The 20,208-nt window shown below is 27.2% G+C and overlaps 3 protein-coding genes across 4 annotated transcripts; 1 reads left to right on the top strand and 2 right to left on the bottom strand.

Moving 5' to 3' along the window:
* Positions 1–2,032: 2,032 nt before the first annotated feature.
* Positions 2,033–7,428, bottom strand: LOC130672134 (serine/threonine-protein kinase STK11). The gene is made up of 6 exons (XM_057476466.1): positions 6,755–7,428; positions 5,712–5,832; positions 5,444–5,629; positions 4,833–4,969; positions 3,628–3,971; positions 2,033–2,407 (listed from the first exon to the last, which is right to left on the bottom strand). The coding sequence occupies exons 1-6, from the start codon at positions 7,117–7,119 to the stop codon at positions 2,244–2,246; spliced, it is 1,317 nt and encodes a 438-aa protein (XP_057332449.1). The 5' UTR covers positions 7,120–7,428; the 3' UTR covers positions 2,033–2,243.
* An 88-nt stretch (positions 7,429–7,516) lies between these two features.
* Positions 7,517–11,039, top strand: LOC130672137 (DNA polymerase epsilon subunit 4). The gene is made up of 3 exons (XM_057476470.1): positions 7,517–7,676; positions 8,980–9,243; positions 10,712–11,039. Exons 2-3 carry the CDS (start codon positions 9,007–9,009, stop codon positions 10,859–10,861), a joined length of 387 nt encoding a protein of 128 aa, XP_057332453.1. The 5' UTR covers positions 7,517–7,676; positions 8,980–9,006; the 3' UTR covers positions 10,862–11,039.
* Positions 11,040–11,181: 142 nt separating this feature from the next.
* On the bottom strand, positions 11,182–20,053 carry LOC130672132 (dnaJ homolog dnj-5). 2 transcript variants are annotated; one of them, XM_057476462.1, is made up of 5 exons: positions 19,914–20,053; positions 15,667–17,728; positions 13,136–13,351; positions 12,825–13,057; positions 11,182–11,502 (listed from the first exon to the last, which is right to left on the bottom strand). In XM_057476462.1, the coding sequence occupies exons 2-5, from the start codon at positions 17,713–17,715 to the stop codon at positions 11,376–11,378; spliced, it is 2,625 nt and encodes an 874-aa protein (XP_057332445.1). In that variant the 5' UTR covers positions 17,716–17,728; positions 19,914–20,053; the 3' UTR covers positions 11,182–11,375. The 2 variants fall into 2 exon arrangements, with proteins under 2 accessions (XP_057332445.1, XP_057332444.1); XM_057476461.1 differs by lacking the exon at positions 19,914–20,053 and adding an exon at positions 18,215–18,633.
* Positions 20,054–20,208: the final 155 nt, after the last annotated feature.

Genomic DNA, 20,208 nt, shown 5'->3' with positions numbered 1-20,208 from the left:
TACATATATATTAGGGTGTATCAAAAAAATCGACTGTTTTTTTTCGAATGGCCGGGAAATTCTGTCAGAGAATGCGAAAATAAAGTTCCTGTAAAAGTATGAGCTCTGATTTTTGATATTAGAGGTCGCGAATCATAATTTTATATTTTTCATTTCAATACCATGGGAAAAAAAAATTTTAAGTTTGGAATTTTATACCTCGACAATGACTCATGGTAGAGATAAGCTCAGGACATGATTTCTTTTTACTTTTCCAGCGAAAATATCAGAGTTATCACAAAATGTCATAGTATCTTTTTTGTAGATAATTTTATTTCCTACAAATTATGTCTGATAAAGTTTTTCAAAATTCCGCATTGTTTTCTAGTTATTTCTATTTTAATGTCAAGCTCTTGAAATCGATCAGAACACCATTTTTTTTAGAACTTGACATCAAAATGGAAATAACTAGAAAACAATGCGGAATTTCAAAAAACTTTATCAGAAATAATTTTTAAGAAATAAAATTGTCTACAAAAAAGATCTTATAACACTTTGTGATAAGTCTGATAGTTTCGCCGGAAATGTAAAAAGATCTCAAAATTTACTGAAATTTGACTTCGAGCTCCAATAACTTTTGAACAGATGAATTTATCAAAAAATCATATAAGACTTTTTTTCAAGCGTTTCATTCCCTACGAAATTATATCCTGAGCTTATCTGTACAGTGAGCCACTTCCGAGGTATAAAATTCTAAGCTTAAAATTTTTTTCCCATAATATTGAAATGAAAAATAGAAAATTTTAATTCGCGACCTCTAATATCAAAATTAAGAGCTCATACTTTTACAGGAACTTTATTTTCGCATTCTCTGCCAGAATTTCCCGGCCATTCGAAAAAAAACAATTAGTCGATTTTTTTGATACACCCTCATATATATGTATATATATTTATATTACCAGTGGCAAGCTGAATGGCACTCAAAAAGATACTTAATTCTCGTAATTATTTAAAAACACATTTACAATTATTATTTTTTTCTCTAATATGACTGATGACTTATTTTTAATTTATTTTTTTTTGTAGTAAGTTTACAATTAAAAGTAATTTAATAAGTGAGAAAAAATAATAATTTAAAAAAACTAATTAAGTGTCTAATTAATAATAATTATATTGGCATACAATTGTGTCTTACAATTAAACAATTATTGTAAGCACTTTTAAATATACAAATGATATTAAGATATGTACATAATTTAATACAATAATGCACAACAGTAGTGCAAAGTAAGGTACTTCGAAGGCCTAAGAAATACTTTAAACTTTAATGGTATCGCGTCAAAAAATTCGATTATTATTTAATATTTATATTTATATATGCAAAATAAATATTTAATTTATATTTTATCAGGCCATAATTGTTTATTATTATCAGCTATAATCATACAATAGATCGATAAGATCTATTTTTTTTTTAATTACCGATAAATTATACTGTTAAACAAATTAATTTATCAGCATATATATTTATACACTTATAATTAAATTTTTTTCACCGTCAATTTTTTCATATAATTTTATTATATTTTTTTCACAAATAAACGTTTCATATATTTATATATATAACGTTTTCAACAATTTTTTAAAACTCGAAGACAATGAAAATTATAAATAACAAAAAATATTACAAAAGTGCTGGATACTCATTAACATTAAATTTATAACAATTAAAAAAAATATATATATACATATATATACCAAAATAACACAGACAATAATAATAAAGTGAAAGCAATTTTTTTTTGTTGCACGTTTGCTAATTTAGTGAACTAAAAAATATAAAATTGTACAATTAATTGACTTAAATACTTGACATATTAATTATCAATTATCAATTATAATTATTTAATATTAATATCACAAAAATAAACAGTCACAATTTATGTGTGACATTCTATAATATATTTATTTTATTTTATTAATATATTAATTTATTTAATGATAATTAATCATTAACATATGTACATATTATTAGATATTCGCAATACTTAGAAAAAAAAAATGTACACATGTTTACTATTAAATAATTATCCATAAATATATTAATAATTAAATAAATAAAAAAAATATATATTTTTATGGCAGTATTTTAATCTAACGTCAAGAGTATTCAACACTTTTTATTTAAAACTTAATGAACATTCGATTAACTTTAACCGCATAATAATAATTATAAACAAACATTAAATGTTAAGTAAATTTAATCACGATGGCTTACAAGAAGTTAATTTTTTAACACTAATACTCGAGATCGGTCTACGCCAACGTCGTTTGCTGTTACTAGGTGTTAATTTATTAATATTACCGCTGCTAGATACACTCTTTTGATCACTACTACCTCCATCTAATTCCTCAAGTCTTCTTTCCTCTGAAAATTAAATTGATAATATTCTTTTCAATTTTTATTACTGCTATTTTTATTTTTAAATTAATCATTTCCTCATTATATACTAAGAAATATATCTAGGTATCACAAAACATCTAAACTGTTGCTGATGCTAGCATAGTTATAAAAAAATTTTTTAAATATACACTGGTCTCAAAAATTAAGGGATATAAAAAAAAATTCCAAATTTTTGAGTGATTCTCTACATGCTGTAACTTGGTGAAGACTTTTTGAGGGCGGCAAATTAAAGGGCATAAAATATTCTAAAAGAGTCATAAGCTCAGATTATCAAAAAAAATTTATTGAAGCCCATAGACTTTTTTTAAGACGAGCAAAATTTTGAAAATTTTGTTTGCATCGGTTTTCTTAGAATTACTCCGAAACCGTACATGATAAAATTTTTGAAGTCCAAATCGAAAAACTAGAAACTTGAGGCTACAATTTGCTTTTTTTTATTTTTACTCTACGACCATTTTTCACCAAGTTACAGCATGTTAAAAATCACTCAAAAATTTGGAATTTTCTTTATATCCCTTAATTTTTGTGACCAGTGTAGTTCATATAAAAAATAATATTCATTATGAAAATTTTCCTTATACTTGAAAAAAGATCAAATTACTAAATTCACTTTAATTTCTCCTTTAAAATTTTTTAGACACAAAAACTCCCTGCAAGTTTCATCCCTTAATTTTAATTCTAAATATTTTCCTTGAGAATTTTAAATGGGAAAACTTCAGATTCAAATGTCAAGTACTGAAAATTAAGGGCTAAAACTTGCAGGAATTTTTTTTTCAATGTCTACAAGAATATTTTCAAGTGGGAGTGCAAAAAAAAAGTCGTTCCAAACGAACCACTCTAGCTGTATACGATTTTTCACCAGATCTGCAACTGAAAGTTTAAATTTTTGCCTCTGTTTGTAAGAAAAATGGCGCATGCGCTAATTTTTATTATTTGTTTTCTCATCAGAGAAAATGGCAACTTTTTTCCCGCTAAACAGAACAGGAATTTAAACTTTCGGTGCAGGTATGGCGAAAAGTAGTATAATGTGTGACAAGAAAACGTTTTCAGACCAGGGTGAAGTTGGCTACCCGAGCCGTAGTTTCATCTTGAGTTACACACAATATTTTTCATGATTACCTGCATTGGAACTTAAAGTTTCGATGCTAGTATCATGAAAATATAATTTAAATTAACAATCTCACCACTAAGTTGTCTAGCTGTATAATACATGGGTTCCTCATCACCACCATAATAATAATCCATTAAATATGGCAACACAGTCATCTTATGTCCTGTATTGCCTTTAATTGGTGGTATTTGTACTTGATCAGTTGTTCGTTCTGGTCGACAAAGAGTCCACGGATGACGTCTTATCTCTTGTAATGTAAACCTTTTATCTGGTTCTTTTTGTAACATGCCTTCTAATAACGTTGTCAAACTATTCTCCACATCTTTTGGTATTGTATATTCACCTTTACCAATATTTTCATAAAGTTTATAAATATTATCACCTTCAAATGGATAAATTCCAGTTGTTATATTATACCTGAATTCAAATACATCCATTAGTATAAAATATTATTTATTTTAAATGCTTTTATAAATAAATATATGTGTATATCGCGTTATTAATTACAAAAAGACTTTTTGGCTTTCAGGAGTTTTCTGAAGCCAAAAGACCGTATGATTTTTTTTTCATTGCCAATCGTTTGGTAGACATAAAATGTTTGAGGCCTAAAGGGCGCATGATTTAAATTATGTGCCCTTTTGGTTTTCAAAATTTTTACTAAAAATTTGAACTTTAAAAGAAGTCTTCAAAGTGATTTGTAATGAAAAAAAAAATTATACGCCATTGTGGCTCTAGGAAACCCTACACTGTAAAAAATCAGGAGTGGATACGGATTTTATTTAAATTCAAATTCATTCCGTGACTCGGAGTTCCGAAGTTTTAAAAAAATCACGACATATATAGAGTAAATAGGGAGTTTTTTTTTGCGGAGTAATTTCGAAGTGATGGGGATTTTATTTAAATCTGCATTTACTTCGATTCAAAGTTTTAATTTAAATAAACTCCCTTTCGGAGTGAATCTCATTTCGAGGGGATTAATTAAATAGTCACCCATTAACTTTACTGTCACTCCGGATTTAATCCACGTTCCCTCCGCAAATTTTTTACAATGTAAAGCTAAAAGGGTTTATAAAAATATGTTCTTTCGGAATTAGTAACGCGATATATCTTCTTCTAAAAAGTTGATGACCGGATGTCGTATCGTTTTACGTCACTTCTGTGACTATTTTATCCGGTTGTCGATTGGTCGAATGAGGTAGTGGTGGGATTTTTGAAAGAATGAAGGCGAGCGAAGCGAGCATGTTATGTCTAGTATATTTAAAAGCCAATGTTACTTACAAAGTAACACCACAACTCCATATATCGACTTTAAAACCAGCAAATGACTCACATCCATTAGCTATTTCAGGAGGTTGAAATGCTGGTGTACCCTGACCCATTGTGCAAGTATCATCTTCAGCAAAGATATCAAAAGCCTATTGACAAATAATATAGTAAATATTAAATTAAATATACAATGGAAAAAATTTTGGACTCTGTAGTGTAAATGAATGGCAGTGTTGCCAGTTACCACCAGTGACTCATTTAATTCATCTCTTTCTTTAATATTTTTATTTAATACAAAATTTTTATTTTAATAAAAAATGACAATTGTCTAGTCATAGAAGTTTGTGTGGTTTTAATTTTTAAAAATCATAGTTATGATACTTGGCAACACCGAATTAAATACATGGCGGCGCGACTGACGGAGGGTTCAAAATTATAACGAGTAATACAGAGTGGTGTAAAAAAAGTAGATTACACCGTGTTAAAATTACACAGATGGATAATTTACACCGAGGATTTTTTACACCACTATTTCACATTACACGGCCGTGTAAAGTTCTCGGGGACCATTTTTACACCAAAATTTCTTATAGTATAATAATATAATTTTTAAAAATGTATACCTCCGCAACACCAAAGTCACTAATTTTTAAAGTTCCATCGAGACTTAATAACAAATTCCCTGGTTTAATATCTTTATGGATTATTCGTTTGCTATGAAGATATTCTAATCCATCGACTAGCTGCGTAAAGTATCCATGGGCTTGCCATATGGGAAACCTTTTATTAGCAGTACTTTCTAACATATCCTATAATTATTTTAATTAAAATTTAAATATAAACTCAATAATAAATAATTATTATTAACATTAAAAAAAATAAATAAATTACCTGCAGTCCACAAACACAAAATTCCATAACTAAATACATTTTTTCTTTTTCTTCATTGTATAATACATCAATTAATTCAATAACATTTTTATGTTTAAGTCTCTTTAATAATTGTATCTCTCTGTAATTAAATAGTAATATTAATGAACTGTCAAAGTTAATTATTATAAAGCTAATGACTATAAGAATATTAATTATATAAAAATTATTATTGAATTGAAAAGTAATGGATTTCAAATATGTGGCAGTGTAAAAATTATATTTTTTTAAATAAATAAACGCAATAAAATTTATCTTGAACGAAAGGTGTAGAATATTGGAGTGAAAAAATAAATCAAATTTCGATCAAAATTAATTTTTAACACAATTTATTTTTATAAAAATTTTAAATAATTTTTTGGTTTAAAAAAAAAGTTTACATCGACTTTTCAAGGAAATTAAATTCTACTTTGTAAAAAATTTGTGGGGTGAACGCGGATTAAATCCGGAGTGAATGCGGAGCAGATGATTGTTTATTTATTTAATTCCCTCGGAGTGAAATTTACTCCAAAGGGGAGTTAATTTTAATTACAAACTCCCTAATTACTCCGTATTTATCATGATTTTTTTTTAAACTCCAAAACTCCGAGTGACAGAGTGAATTCGGATTCAAATAAAATCCGTAATCACAGTGTACAGAAAATAAAATACTTGGAGCAGATAAAGTCAAGATTTGAAATAAAAGCGAAAATTTTATTTACTGATAGAAATAAATTGTTGATTTAAAAAAAAAATGATTTAAAAAATGATAACTAGAAATAGCAAAAGATTTATAATTTTCTGTTCTTATAAATAAATTACATACAAAAAAAATTGTAGGACATCTGCTATTTTTAGTATCATAATTATCTAGCTGTGTCTAAAAATAAAATTTTGTCTTGTCAACAGAATGTAGCAGTCTAGATATTGATTAAACTTAATTATAAAAATAAAAAAACAATAATTATTATAATAAAAACAATAATAATAAAGACAATAAACAAAATAAAAAAATATTTTTATACCTTTGTACATTTAGTTCACCATTAGGTATCCTCCTTAATTTTCTTTTCTTTAATATTTTGACAGCTCGTCTAAATAACGTCTCGGAATCAAGTACCTCCTTAACTTTACCATAACTCCCTTCGCCAAGTAAATCACCCATTACATATTTACCAATTAATTTACATCGTTTTTTTTTTTCAGCATATATTATTTGATCAGAATCAACTCTATGAAAAAAATTATTTATATCATCAGGATCATAATTAACATTATCATCATCTTCATAATCATTAAGCCAAGTTACTGGATTAATGTCACCAAATATTTCATTATTTATTTCTTCATCTTCGTCATCTGGATTATATAATTTCACTCTATTGTCCATTTTTAATAACACTTTTTATTAACTATAAATATATCATTTATATATTTATTATTATTTTTTACATAAAGTAAATATTTAACCTAAAAAATACAACCGGCACCAGTAATGAACCACATACTTGACGAGTGCGTTATTATTCGCGATAGAATTTTTTTTTTTTTACTAGACTAGGGTGTGTTTATTTACCGGTCGTTCATTGAAAATATTTTTAAGTTTCACTCATTAATTATTTATAAATTTTTACAAATTTCATATTTTTATTTAACAAAGAACAAAACTTTTATTTTTACTTGTCAGTAATTTTTTTAAATTTTAATTTACTGATATTAGTAATAATTTTTTTATAAATTCAAGCACGTGCTTAGTGACTTTATGATATATAAATATATATATATTTTTTTTTTACTTACACTATACATTACTTATACTTTTTTTATTAACCAACAGTAAATAGTGGAATCGAGTTGTTTGTAATTTAAAATAAAAATATTTTTATAAATTTATAAAAACTTGAAATTTAAATTTCAAATTTTTTATCAACATCTCAACGTAAAAAGGTAATAAATTTATAATATTTAATGAATATCAAGAAAAATTAAATTATTTTGAATTGTTATTTATTATGACAGTGAAATCATCAGACAAAATTTTGAAATTTAAATAAAAACGGATTTTTAAATTTTCGCGAAAGAATTTTGAATGAAAATGAAAAACATTTTATGAGTGAATGTAGCAGACATCAGACAAATTTTTAATTATTAATAAATGGAGTAAATAATTAATAAAATCAAATTTTTAAAAAATGCGCATTTAGAAAAATTTGAAATTAATTAGTGTATTTTTTATAAATTTTATTTGTTTAATTATTTACGAGCAACCTGCAGTCACTATGGACTGCCCAAATATCGCTACTAAATTTATAAAATACGCAGAAAAAACGAATTTCTTGCCGCAACAAAATTTTAATTTGCACCAAAAAATTTTATGCATTATCAATTAAATACAAAAATTGTCTTGGGGCGAAAAAAGATTTTTTTGGTCAAGAAATAATTCCTTGCACCAAGTAATTTTTTCTAGTTCTAAATAAATTTTTGTTTTCAATTCACAATGCAAAATATTTATTGGGGTAAGTAAAAATTTTCTTTAGGCGAGTAAAGATTTTTTGTGTCAATGAATCCTTTTTTTTCTATCCACACTTTTTTGGCTTTGAGCTGCTTCCTAAAACCAAAAGGGAGCATAAAAATCTGTCATTTTGGAATAAGTAACGCGATATAAATAATATAACTATATATTCAGTGACATTCAGTCATCTTTAGTAACAGATTAATTAAAGTATTAATTTATTTAAAGAAAATAAATACGATCGTCTTTTTTCCCGCGTAATTTAAATGTAATTCGAATGATATAGATAAATCTATTTATCTCAATACTTGGCAATTAAAAAGAGTTTAAAGTATGAAAAGGTACAAATTCAAGTCAAGACCTATCTAATGGTACCAATTTCAATAACATTAACTAATTTTATCATATAGATATGGCGGGAACAAAATTTTCCTTATTCTCTTAATAATATAGATAATTTTAAAATTGTCTGGTATCTGCTATAGTCTTGCTCAAAAATTTTCAGGTATTAGAAATTCGATGATCCTGAAGTTAGCAGACAATTAAAAATTTTCAAATTTTTTTTTTCAACACTAATTTAAAAAAGCTAAAAATATGCACATGTTGAAAATTAAAAAAATTATGGGTTCAATTTTTTAAAATGTATCGTTTTTGAAAACCTAAAATTATTAGACTTTGGCTAATTTCAGTATCATATTTATATCATTTTTCTGATAAATTATCACTTGACATTTTTAGATCGAGTACTAAGCATTTAAATTAGCAATGGAAAGTCCAGAAAGTTCAGAACAATCGAATGTAGAAGAACGACTAAATATTTCAGCAGAATTGACAGATGAACAAGAAACTCCAGAAGAACCTGAAAGTGTTCCAGTAGTTGATGAAGAGACAAAAGAAAAATTACTAAAATTACCTCTTGGAAGAGTTAAAATAATTGCTAAAACAGACCCAGATGTTAATTTAATAAATCAGGAGGCCATGTTCCTCATTACTAAATCAACGGTAATTAGTTTAATTTTTTTTTCATTGTAAGGTACGAGACCCAGTGCCCGATCAGGGAACTAGTACTCGATCACTCCATGTATTATTAAAATTTAGTAAATATAGATATATAAATACATGAGTAATTGGATACTAGTTCCCTCCCATATAAAAATCTTGTAGCAATCGTGCCCAAGTCTGGTCACCAGAACACTAATTGTCTCGGTCTTTACATAACTATGGATCTTGCTGCAGCCACTGGTACAAAGTTTTAAATTGTAAGTCTTCGAAAAAAAACTTTGTGTTATGCTGTAGTTAAAGAATTGGACAAGAATATTGAAGATATCTTGCTCAAGGTGCATTGGTACAGTGACGAGCTAATCTTGCACCAGAAATTGCTTGCATATACTCACGCATATCTGCTTTAGAAGTGTCATAATGCCCTGTCCGTCTCTGCCACTTTATTCCCTCCATTGGCATACGATACAGGATCCCGGGGTAAAGTGACAGATAGAAGTTAGATAAATAGATAGTGTGATATGACACTTGGAGCAGATCTGGCGCAAGATATGCACTAGTGTCTGCAAGTAATTTCTGTTGCAAGATACGAGTAAGTAACTTCACTAACACATCTTGAGCAAGACATCTTCAATGTTCTTTTGTACAATATCATGTGCAAGTCCTGCAACAATCTTGTCTTAGAATCTCGCATTAATATCTTGTGATCGATCCATAGGTATTGGGAATTGCTGGTTTCAAGTAGCAAGTAGCAAATATCAACTTCGACTCCGCCATCTATCTTAAGGCATTACATAAATTAATATTTTAAACCAATGAAATAAATATTTACTGTTGCTAAGAATGAAATGAAAAGAAGAAAATAATCATAGAAAATCAAATCCATTTTCATGATTATTTTCCGATATCGATATTTTGGGAATTGCTGGGTTCATAATAGATTGATAGGTATATAAAGACGTAGACACCTAGGGGTCTTTCACAAGATACTTTCATAAAAATAGTACAAGACTACTACAAGATCGTCTTGTGTACGTCATCTTGGGCAAGATTACGTAGTATCTATCAAAAGATTCTTGTGATCAGTGCCTTGACTATCAACTTGTGATGGAAATTATTACATGGGTTGATCAGGTACTGGGTCTCTTACCTTACCAGCATCGAAACTTAAAGTCTGTGTCTTTACAGTCAGTCGAAACAAACTGACATACAAAAAGTATAAATGATAAGTAGTATTTGTTTCTGCTTGATTACAAATTGCAAATCATAATTTAAGTTTACGCTAATAGTTGATGAACATTGGGTTTAAATTCACTTGTTCCTGACTGGCTGCTGACACTAAAACTTTGTTCCAATACCGGTAATCATGACTACGGCTCGGTCAGTCAACTCCATCCTAGTCTGAAATCGTCTGATTTCATTCCTTAGTTATTACAAATCATGTTATTTATATTTATATATTTTTTTGTAGGAATTATTCATTGATTCGATAGCCAAAGAAGCTTATAAATATACCGTTCAGGCAAGAAAAAAAACAGTTCAAAAAAAAGATTTGCAACAGGCTATTGATAATATTGATGCGCTTGCATTTTTAGAGGGAATGTTGGAACAGTGGACGTAATTATTTAATATATTTTAATAAGTTACGAAATTTTTCATTTTTTAGTTTTTCTTTTTTTTTATCAATACAATAAATAAAATAAATTTTATACTTTTAATTATCAATGTTTATTTATTCTTACTAATTATTAAATAAGAAATAAAATAATTTTTAAGAAACATTTTTTTTTATTCATAAAGCCAAATTCGATTGATTTTTGTTCCTCTTTTTTTTATTTATTGAGAAAATATTATTTCCTCATTTTATTTTTGTTCATATATAATATCACTGATTGACAATAGTGGTCAATATTTAAATATCAGTAGTTAATAGTAATGTGGAAAAGCGACGGGGTATAAAAAAGAAAAAAATAATAATAATAATAATTGATATAAGAAATGGAAATGAGAAGAAAAAAAGTAACTGATATCAGTAGACAAAAAATAAACGGTGGATCCATTAGCCATAATCGATATACAAAGTGCACTGCTAAGAGATCATAAAAACGCTCATTTATATTAAATATAAAATGAAATTATTTGCGTTTTGTTTTACGTCGACGATTATCACTTTTTGTGGTCGGCTGTTCTGTTGTAGTAGTCGACGTTCCCGATTTATTGTGTGTGTACAAATTATTTAAAAAGTCTTCAAAATCAGCGTCACTAAAAATAAAAAAATATATATATACATATATATTTATATAATAGTATTTAAAAAATACTATAAAGTAAAAGACCCATTACCCGCTCACTTTTAATTGAAGTGAGATTAAACCATTCAATATACATCAGTAAATTAAATGAAAAATAATTTTTTTTTTGTTTTTATAATTACTTTGGTGACACGACCGATGACCCAAAGACAACTGATCTCCGACAATTGATCCTTGCGACGATTGATCCGCGGATAAAATATACTCACACACATATAAATGTAAAAAATTTGTGTGTGAGTATATTTTTTATGTTACACGCACATAAAATTAGTGAAAAAAGGGCGTAATTTTTCACATTTATATGTGTGTGAGTATATTTTTTCGGCGGATCAATCGTCGCAAGGATCAATTGTCGGGAATCAATCGTCTTTGGATCAACGGTCAGGTAACCAATTACTTTTTGTATTTTCATGGTGACCACGGATTTTTGAAACTGAAATTTCCTGACTTTTCCAGGTATTCCAGTCAAATGATTAAAAAATTCCCTGACCATATGTAGTAATATTAAATCATTGGAAATATTTATTTAATTCAAAATAAAATGGCATAAGTCAGTTCAATATATAATCAATCATTGTCCTTAAATGAAACTTTATTTTATTATTTGTCAATGTTCATAGATTTTTTTTATTTATTAAATGAATAATTTTTTATTTTTTATTTTAAGTCTATGATTTTATATAACTTACTCTATAATAAAATATAAATAAATTTTTCATTTTCACTAGAATAAATTTCATAAATAAAAACGTTTTATAGAATATTAATAAAATATTAATCAAGTACGCAAATAATAAATATAGTGAAACTTATTAGTTCAATACTTATGTGTACTTTAAATGTTTTTGGTTTTTTAACTTGTCAATATGCATGTTAATAACTTGAAGATCCTGACGATTGGTTTCTACTAAGACTTTTTTTTCTAACAGCCTTTTTAATTCCAACTGCTTCATTTTTTCGCTATTGGAATCAATTTCTACTAATTTTTTTTCAAAATGGTATTAAAATCGCATTCGCGCCGCGCCACTTTTTGAACAGTTTTGACAGAAAAAAAATTTATCGGATTTTTTCAGTCAAAAAAAAAAGAAAGTAAAAATTTTTCCAGCTTTGCGACGAAATTCCCTGACTTTGCCCTGATTTTTCTAGCATATTTATAATTCCCTGACATTTCCAGGTTTTTCAGAAATGTGGCCACCATTTTTAGGGTCTTTTAGTTTATATCACAAGTAAAAGTTAATATTTTTAAAATTAATATAAAATATAACATACGTTGCATTGGAATCCATATGTTGTCGCTTTTTATTACCACTGCTGGGTGACTGAGTCGACGGCCGTTGTCCCAAAACGATTCGATATTGAACACAATGCGTATTCGCCCGTAAATGTTTTAGATTACCAGCTTGACAAGCAGCCCAATCAGTGACATCATAAACAGCTCCTTCCATACAAGCGTAATAATGCCATAAAAACCCCATAACTCGTGATTCTGCCCAAATATCTCCCTAATAATAATTATTAATTATTCATTTTTATTCAAACTTAGCAAGTAATTTAAATAATGAACATTATAGTCAACTTACTTCTTTAGCACTGTGACGAATTTTACACTGACTACAAAATCTTGCTGCATAACAAGGTCTCTGAGTCGGAATCCGTTTGTGCCTCGATCCACAATTTGTACATCTTATTGTATTTGCTGCTTGTTCCATTTTTCGATGTAATTGAGACAATAAATCACTTAATTCACCCCAAGCTGCTTCAACTTGCCTAGACTGATCGAATGCTTGTCTTCGTTCCTAAATAAATTCAAGATTTTAAATAACAAATAAAATTAGGTGGCGCGTAATTTTAAATCCTGACATCTTCAATAAATTTTAAATTTATTCATTTACTCTATTCAGGTTTCGAGTTGATAAAATTTATTAATTTGAAATGAATATCGATTTGTTCACATAATTAAAAAAAATTAAAGCATAATCTTTAATTAAACTATAATGTGACTACATACTAAGTTTTTTTTTAAAACCTTAATTAATTTTTTATAATTGTGAGCTTATTAAAGTCTTGCTGGAAAATTTCTTGTATTTAAAAAATAATTATGTGTACACTGTAAAAAATTCTGAGTCCGCGGTGTGAAAGTTACAGAACGCATGGTGTTAAATTTTTGGCCGTGTAGATTAGAACGATCACACCACCAACGGTGTAAATGTGGCTTTGATAGATACAATGAAAAACGAAATAATAAAAATAAGTTCTGATTTGGGCGAGATAATAATAAAAAATTCTTTTGTAGAAATTTCTATTCAAAGTTTAAATTTTAAATTAATATCATATCAAACAAAAATACTTATGTTAATAGAATCGTTAATTTATCAACTTCGAACCATAAAACACCTTACACTGTAAAAAATTTTGGTGTAATAATGCCCCCGAGAACTTTACTCGGCCGTGTAGTGTGAAATAACGGTGTAAAAAATCCTCAGTGTAAATTATCCATCCGTGTAATTTTGACACGGTATAATCTACTTTTTGTACACCATTCAGTGTTGCTCGTTATTATTTTGATTAATGAGCAACAAACGATCATTGAATATTATTAACTACTTAATCAATGACTACATTAATTTTATTTAGATATTAAATAGTATTTTGAACACTTCAATATTTTTACGATTATTTTTCTTAACGCAAAATTATCATAAATTACACATTTACAGGTTTGACGGTGTAAAAATTTTTAATTCACACTGCCTAAATTTACCACGATATTTGGTGGAATTTTCACACCAAAATATTTACACCGAGTCATTTACACTACACCGAGTCCAAAAATTTTTTACAGTGTATAAAAGTCGTACAAATATCAATGGCAAATGTTTATATATAAATACTGTTAGTGTGTAATTAATTAACATTTGATTTATGAATACAATTTAGCTTGTAATGAGTAATTTTTTCAATTGAAAATACTTGACATTATATTTTTTTATTGCTTCAGTTATTAATTGTACTTTTTTTTAATCATTATTAAAGAAAGTTAGTTGATAATTTTTAAAGTTAAAGTTAAATTAATTAATTTTAATATTAAAAACAGATAGTGGGTCATTTTTAACTACAGATCATATGATTGGACGGTTACGTAACAGAAGATCCGACGACAATAGATCCGTTAGCGAATTTGTTGGCAACGGAGCCGAATAAGCCTAAATTTTTTGATGTTTAACTCAGATACACGCAACACGTGTTCAAAATTCATCAACCTATCAATTAATTGTTTAATCAATTAACAATTTATTCACGAAATTTTTCACTAAATATGCCACTAATTCACCAATAACAATCTTTAACGAATGAATTCGTTAGACACCGAACAATGTTAGGTTTCATCCCAGATGTGATGGTGGAATCGTCAGTGAGGCACCTCCATCACATCCTGCCTCAGACCTAACACTGAAGTAGCCACAAAATTATAAATGGGTTGGACCTAACACGCCACCGTCCATCGTACGGTATAAATAAAATTAATTATTAAGTATTTTTAATTTTAATTTAGCTATTGATAATTGATCAATTAGCAGCGCCATCTATGTGCACGTATTCCAACATAATCGCATCTATTCGTCCGTATCGCCAACTCAGACAAATTGCGGATCTAATGTCGCGAATCCATTGTCGTCGGATCCTCGGTCGCGTAACCGATTGGACAATGTATGAGTTTTGAGCCAACAACACCAAACGGTGTGAAAGACAACACTCACACCGTGTTAAAAGTACACCTCTTGATCTTTCACACCGTCAATTTACACCAAGGACACCGTGTAAGTCCTCGGGACCATTTTCACACCAAAAATTTTTCACAGTGTAAAAAAAAATAATTATTAATTAAAATATCAGCTTTAAAATGAATATTATTTAAAATTAATTGACATGGACAATAAAAAAAAATAAAATCCATTGGAATTAAAATTTTTTATGACATTTATGACTTGGAAATCAAGTTATGTAAAAATAAAGTATATAAATAAGTTAATTTCCAATGACATATATATTTTATATTAATAACAAAGTAATCTGCTTTTTATTTAAAGTAAAATTTGAAAAGAGTACTTACGGGTTCGCCTATAATGTCGAAAGCATGAACAAGAATTTTAAATGCTTCTTCAGCACCTGGTTGACTATTTTTATCCGGATGAACTAAAAAGGCCTGACGTTTATAATACTTTTTAATATCATCATCAGAACATGTCGGCGTGACTCCCAGTATACTGTAAGGATCCTTTCCTTTACAAGCCAGCAATCTTTTCATAGCTTCTTCTCCAGTACTCGGCAGTGATATATTTGTCTCCAATCTACCTGGTATCCAATTTGTATTTTCTTCTCTATCTAATTTTTTATTATTACTTTTAATACGCCGCCAAAATGCAAATTTACTATTACCAATCAAACTGTCTAGTCGTTTTCCTATGGCATTTAAAAAACGTATTTTCGGAAATGTTGATACTATATAAGCCCACGAGTATTTTAAATATAATACAGTGTGACACCACATGCATTTAATAAATTGAATCACAAGATTTGTACTCATACTCACTACATCCGAAATAAGATGTAGTAACCATGTACAAATTTTTATAAATAATTTACACCAACGACTTGCATATTTATTTAAATTTTTACAAAAATCTTTTATCGGAAAATCACGATTATCTCGTTTACGATATTTCTGACCTTTTTTTATTTGCTGAGCTTTCTCTGCGTGAAAACGTTTTGAATTTTTATCTTTTATCAATTTTTTATCATCTTTACTACCTTTCCCATTGCTGTTATTTATATTATTACTACTATTGTTATTATTATTATTGAGCTGCTGATTCTTATCAATTTTTTCTGTCATCGTCGCTTGATTAAAATTACAAAATGAATTATTAAGATTATTATTTATCTGAATTGGACGTTTTTGTATACTACCAGCTGATTTAACATTTCCATTTTGTAATTTATTATTATTCAAAGTTTCATCCTTATCATTTTTTTTCGATGTCTTTAGACTTTTACGTTTTTCAAATTGATCTGATCGACTGAATCCATCAATTTCATGAGATTCACTGTGAATTTCAAGATTGTCTAGTGAAACCCAACGGCGGGATAAATTTTGATTGTTTTTATTATCAATTGATTTTTTGGGAACTTGAATTTTCGGTGACCCATGATCGTCACTCCCCGATGAATTTTGACGTTTCAATGATCCGATTTTATTTTTACTTTTAGAATTTTTACCAGTTGGTTTTTTAAGTCCATTATCTGATTGTGTTTTAGTGCTCAGTATATTTAGAGGCGATGAAGGCGCCGGAGCTGATTTAGTGAGAACAGAAGAGTATGAAGGTCTCATTGGTTTGACTTCAGCGACAATCCTCGGTTTTTTCGGTTGCAAATCATGTCCACTCTTGGGTATTTCTTCAGGTTCTTTCGTATGCTCAGTCCCAATATTAATTGGACTTTGAATTTGAGTGACATTCGGTGAGCTACCGAATGGACTATAAGTACCAGATTGATTGGGTACCCAGTTACCAACCAGATTATCAATAAGTTGTTTGCCATTTGTGTTCTGATGACAGTTGTTAGCCTGAACTGGTACTCGCGGCTCATTAAAAAGTCCATACTCACGATCTCTGCTCTGGTGACCATTGAAACCAGACAAATTATTAACTTGACATTGGTCTGATACAATTACTGGTCCATTACCGTAGATTACGTTGATGTAATTGCCACCGCCAACGTCAATCGTCCTAATCAAATCATTGCTTTCATTTATTCCCAGATGATTAACTGTCTGGGGTGAAAAGTAAACGGGATCTCCGATATTATTGGTGTTATATCTCGGTACATCTTGCATATACATTGGTGGTGGCACAGAATTAACTGGTAAAATATTTTGGGTCTGATGAATCTGGTGCGATATCGGTGGCGATTGATTTGTTGTAGAATAATTTATACTATTACTTGTCAAATAGTTTCCCCATGTTGGAGTCGTCTGTGATTGCGTTGCGCCAAATTGTACGTAATTTTCACTTGGACTTTTCAAATCCGCAGTCATTGCGTCTATTATTTTATCCAATGACATACGTTTTGATTCACCAGGCGATTGTTGCCGTTCCGCCATCTCTTATTAACTTCTAAAACATATGGAATAATTAATTAACTCATCATTAATTAAATACAATTAATAATTAATAATTAAATTTTTTTTAAATTTCAAACATCAACTTTTAAATTTCACTCAAAAAATTTTTATCATTATAAATAAATAATTCAAATACTCTACAATGATACAACTGTTTTATAAAAAATAACAACTGTATTTTAAACATAACCAAACTTTTAAAGAAAAATATCATACATATTTTTGTCAACATATTCTTTTATGTTTGATAACAAACGTCATTCATTTTTGAATTTAATTTCACTAAAATATTTTTTACATTCAAAAAAAAAATTGATTTGTTTTATCGTAGATTTAAATTTAAAATTAACTCTGTAAACAAAAATAAAAAAAATTCCACTAGTATTAATAATGATACCACTTAAATAATTACTTGTAATAATAATAATTACTATGATTATAATAATTTATAAATAAATAACAGTAATTAGTTACAAACCATGCGGCTAATAGATAAAAGATTAAGCAGCCATATAGTTCTCGTCACAAAATAATTCACAAATTTTAATTTAACACAAAGAATAATAAATAAAATTGTTATTGTTATTATTACTGTTATTATTATGATATTTCCTTTGTTTATTTAAATAATAAAATTGTTTAATCACTTTTTTGCTGGCATATTATTTCACAACTTTTAGTAGTTTCCTTATAAAGTAATGAATAGAAGCGCTATTTGCGCACATTTGCACATTGTATATATACTATATATATTTTATATATATTTATGTATATAGTGCAATTTTATATTAATGGATACACTTATATGTTCGTAATTATGTTATAATTTAAAATCAATAAAACAGATGTTTATTTGCGGACTTTGAATATTTAAAGAGCGCATTTACTTTTGTTGTTAAAATAATAATTGCTGCTTATTGTAAATACAAGTAATTAGTTTTAAACAATTGACATGCAATCACATCATGTACATTTTTTATATAATATGTGTAGTGATAAATTATCGGTAAGAAAGAAAACTTTTTTTAAAATAATTTAATAACGGAATTTTACTTTGAAAGTTTAAGATAAGAGATTTATTTATATATATTTATTTTATTATATACATATATACAATATGCAATTGATATATTATAAAATTATAATGTAATTATTATATATATAAAGATATATTTTTGTTATTTAATAAAAAAATTAGTTTTTTATTTAAAAAAAAAAAATGATCCTGAAGTTGACGTGATTCTGAAATTAACTGACGTCTAATAATTTTTGAATTTTTTTAAAAACTGAATTTAAATAAAAAAATATTTTGGGAAATTGCGCCGATAGATTTTTTAATTTTCTACATGCGCATTTTTTTTTTGTTTTTTTTTTTTAAATTAAATTTGAAAAAAAAATACAAAAATTTTTAATTGTCTGCTAACTTCAGGAGTAAAAATGTAGCAGACGTCAGACAATTTTAAAATTATAAATAAATAAACGAATGAAATTTATAAAAAATGCAATTATTAATTTCAAATTTTTCTAAATACAAGTGTGAATGTAGCAGACATCAGACAAATTTAAAATAATTAATAAATAGAGTAAATAATTAATAAAATTAAATTTAAAAAAAAGCGCATTTACAAAATTTAAAAATTGATAAGTGCATTTTTTATAAATATTATTTTTAAAATTATTTACTCTGTTTATTAATAATTTTAAATTTGTCTGATGTCTGCTACATTCACACCCATTTTCTAAATGCGCATTTTTTAAAAATTTTATTTTATTAATTATTTACTCCATTGATTAATAATTAAAAATTTGTCTGATATCTGCTACATTCACACTCACGCTAACTTTGATGATATTTTTTTCCACAAATAAATTACAAAAAAAAAAAAAATAAAATAAAGTAAAAAAATGCACGTGTAGAAAATTAACAAAACTATTAGTGCAATTTTTAAAAATTATATTTTTTCCCATAATTTATTAGTTCAAAAAAAATCAAAAAATTAGACATCGGCTCACTTCAGAATCATAAAATTCGGAGAAAAACTTTTAAATTTAAATTCAAAAAATAAAAATTCATATTTATAATAATAATTAATACTCAAGGTCTCATTATCTAATCAATATTTTTTATTACTGTTACTATTTATTATCACTAAAAAAAAAGAAATGTCATTTATTACCTTCATATTTAATATACGATTATATTATCCATTGATCCATCAAACAAGAGCGGATGTAATTTAAATAAACGAATTAAAAACACATGGATATATAAATATATAACAATGATAAATATTTATGTGAATGTAATGATTAAAGTATAAATCAATAATCACTTTAACATATTTAATGTATGCTAAATAATGGATACAAATTAGCGCGGGAAAATTCAGTGGTTACTATAAAAAATTCCTAGAATTTAAGTTGACAGTTAGCAGAGACGATGACGAGTTTTTATAAGAATTTAATTGGTTT

Source organism: Microplitis mediator, chromosome 7 (genome assembly GCF_029852145.1).
Source record: "Microplitis mediator isolate UGA2020A chromosome 7, iyMicMedi2.1, whole genome shotgun sequence".
Lineage (NCBI taxonomy): Eukaryota > Metazoa > Arthropoda > Insecta > Hymenoptera > Braconidae > Microplitis > Microplitis mediator.
This window is presented reverse-complemented; position numbering and strand designations above follow the sequence as displayed.

What these genes read in the sequence shown, in the direction of transcription:
- LOC130672134 (XM_057476466.1), bottom strand. Translation starts at nt 7,119, where the DNA reads ATGGACAATAGAGTGAAATTATATAATCCAGATGACGAAGATGAAGAA. An exon ending in TGGAGTTGTGGTGTTACTTT is followed by an intron (nt 3,972 to 4,832) that starts GTAAGTAACATT and finishes ATTTGAATTCAG; the next exon opens with GTATAATATAACAACTGGAA. An exon ending in TACAGCTAGACAACTTAGTG is followed by an intron (nt 2,408 to 3,627) that starts GTGAGATTGTTA and finishes TTTAATTTTCAG; the next exon opens with AGGAAAGAAGACTTGAGGAA.
- LOC130672137 (XM_057476470.1), top strand. Translation starts at nt 9,007, where the DNA reads ATGGAAAGTCCAGAAAGTTCAGAACAATCGAATGTAGAAGAACGACTA. An exon ending in TCCTCATTACTAAATCAACG is followed by an intron (nt 9,244 to 10,711) that starts GTAATTAGTTTA and finishes ATTTTTTTGTAG; the next exon opens with GAATTATTCATTGATTCGAT.
- LOC130672132 (XM_057476462.1), bottom strand. Translation starts at nt 17,715, where the DNA reads ATGGCGGAACGGCAACAATCGCCTGGTGAATCAAAACGTATGTCATTG. An exon ending in TCGACATTATAGGCGAACCC is followed by an intron (nt 13,352 to 15,666) that starts GTAAGTACTCTT and finishes GAATTTATTTAG; the next exon opens with GAACGAAGACAAGCATTCGA. An exon ending in CATATGGATTCCAATGCAAC is followed by an intron (nt 11,503 to 12,824) that starts GTATGTTATATT and finishes TTTTATTTTTAG; the next exon opens with TGACGCTGATTTTGAAGACT.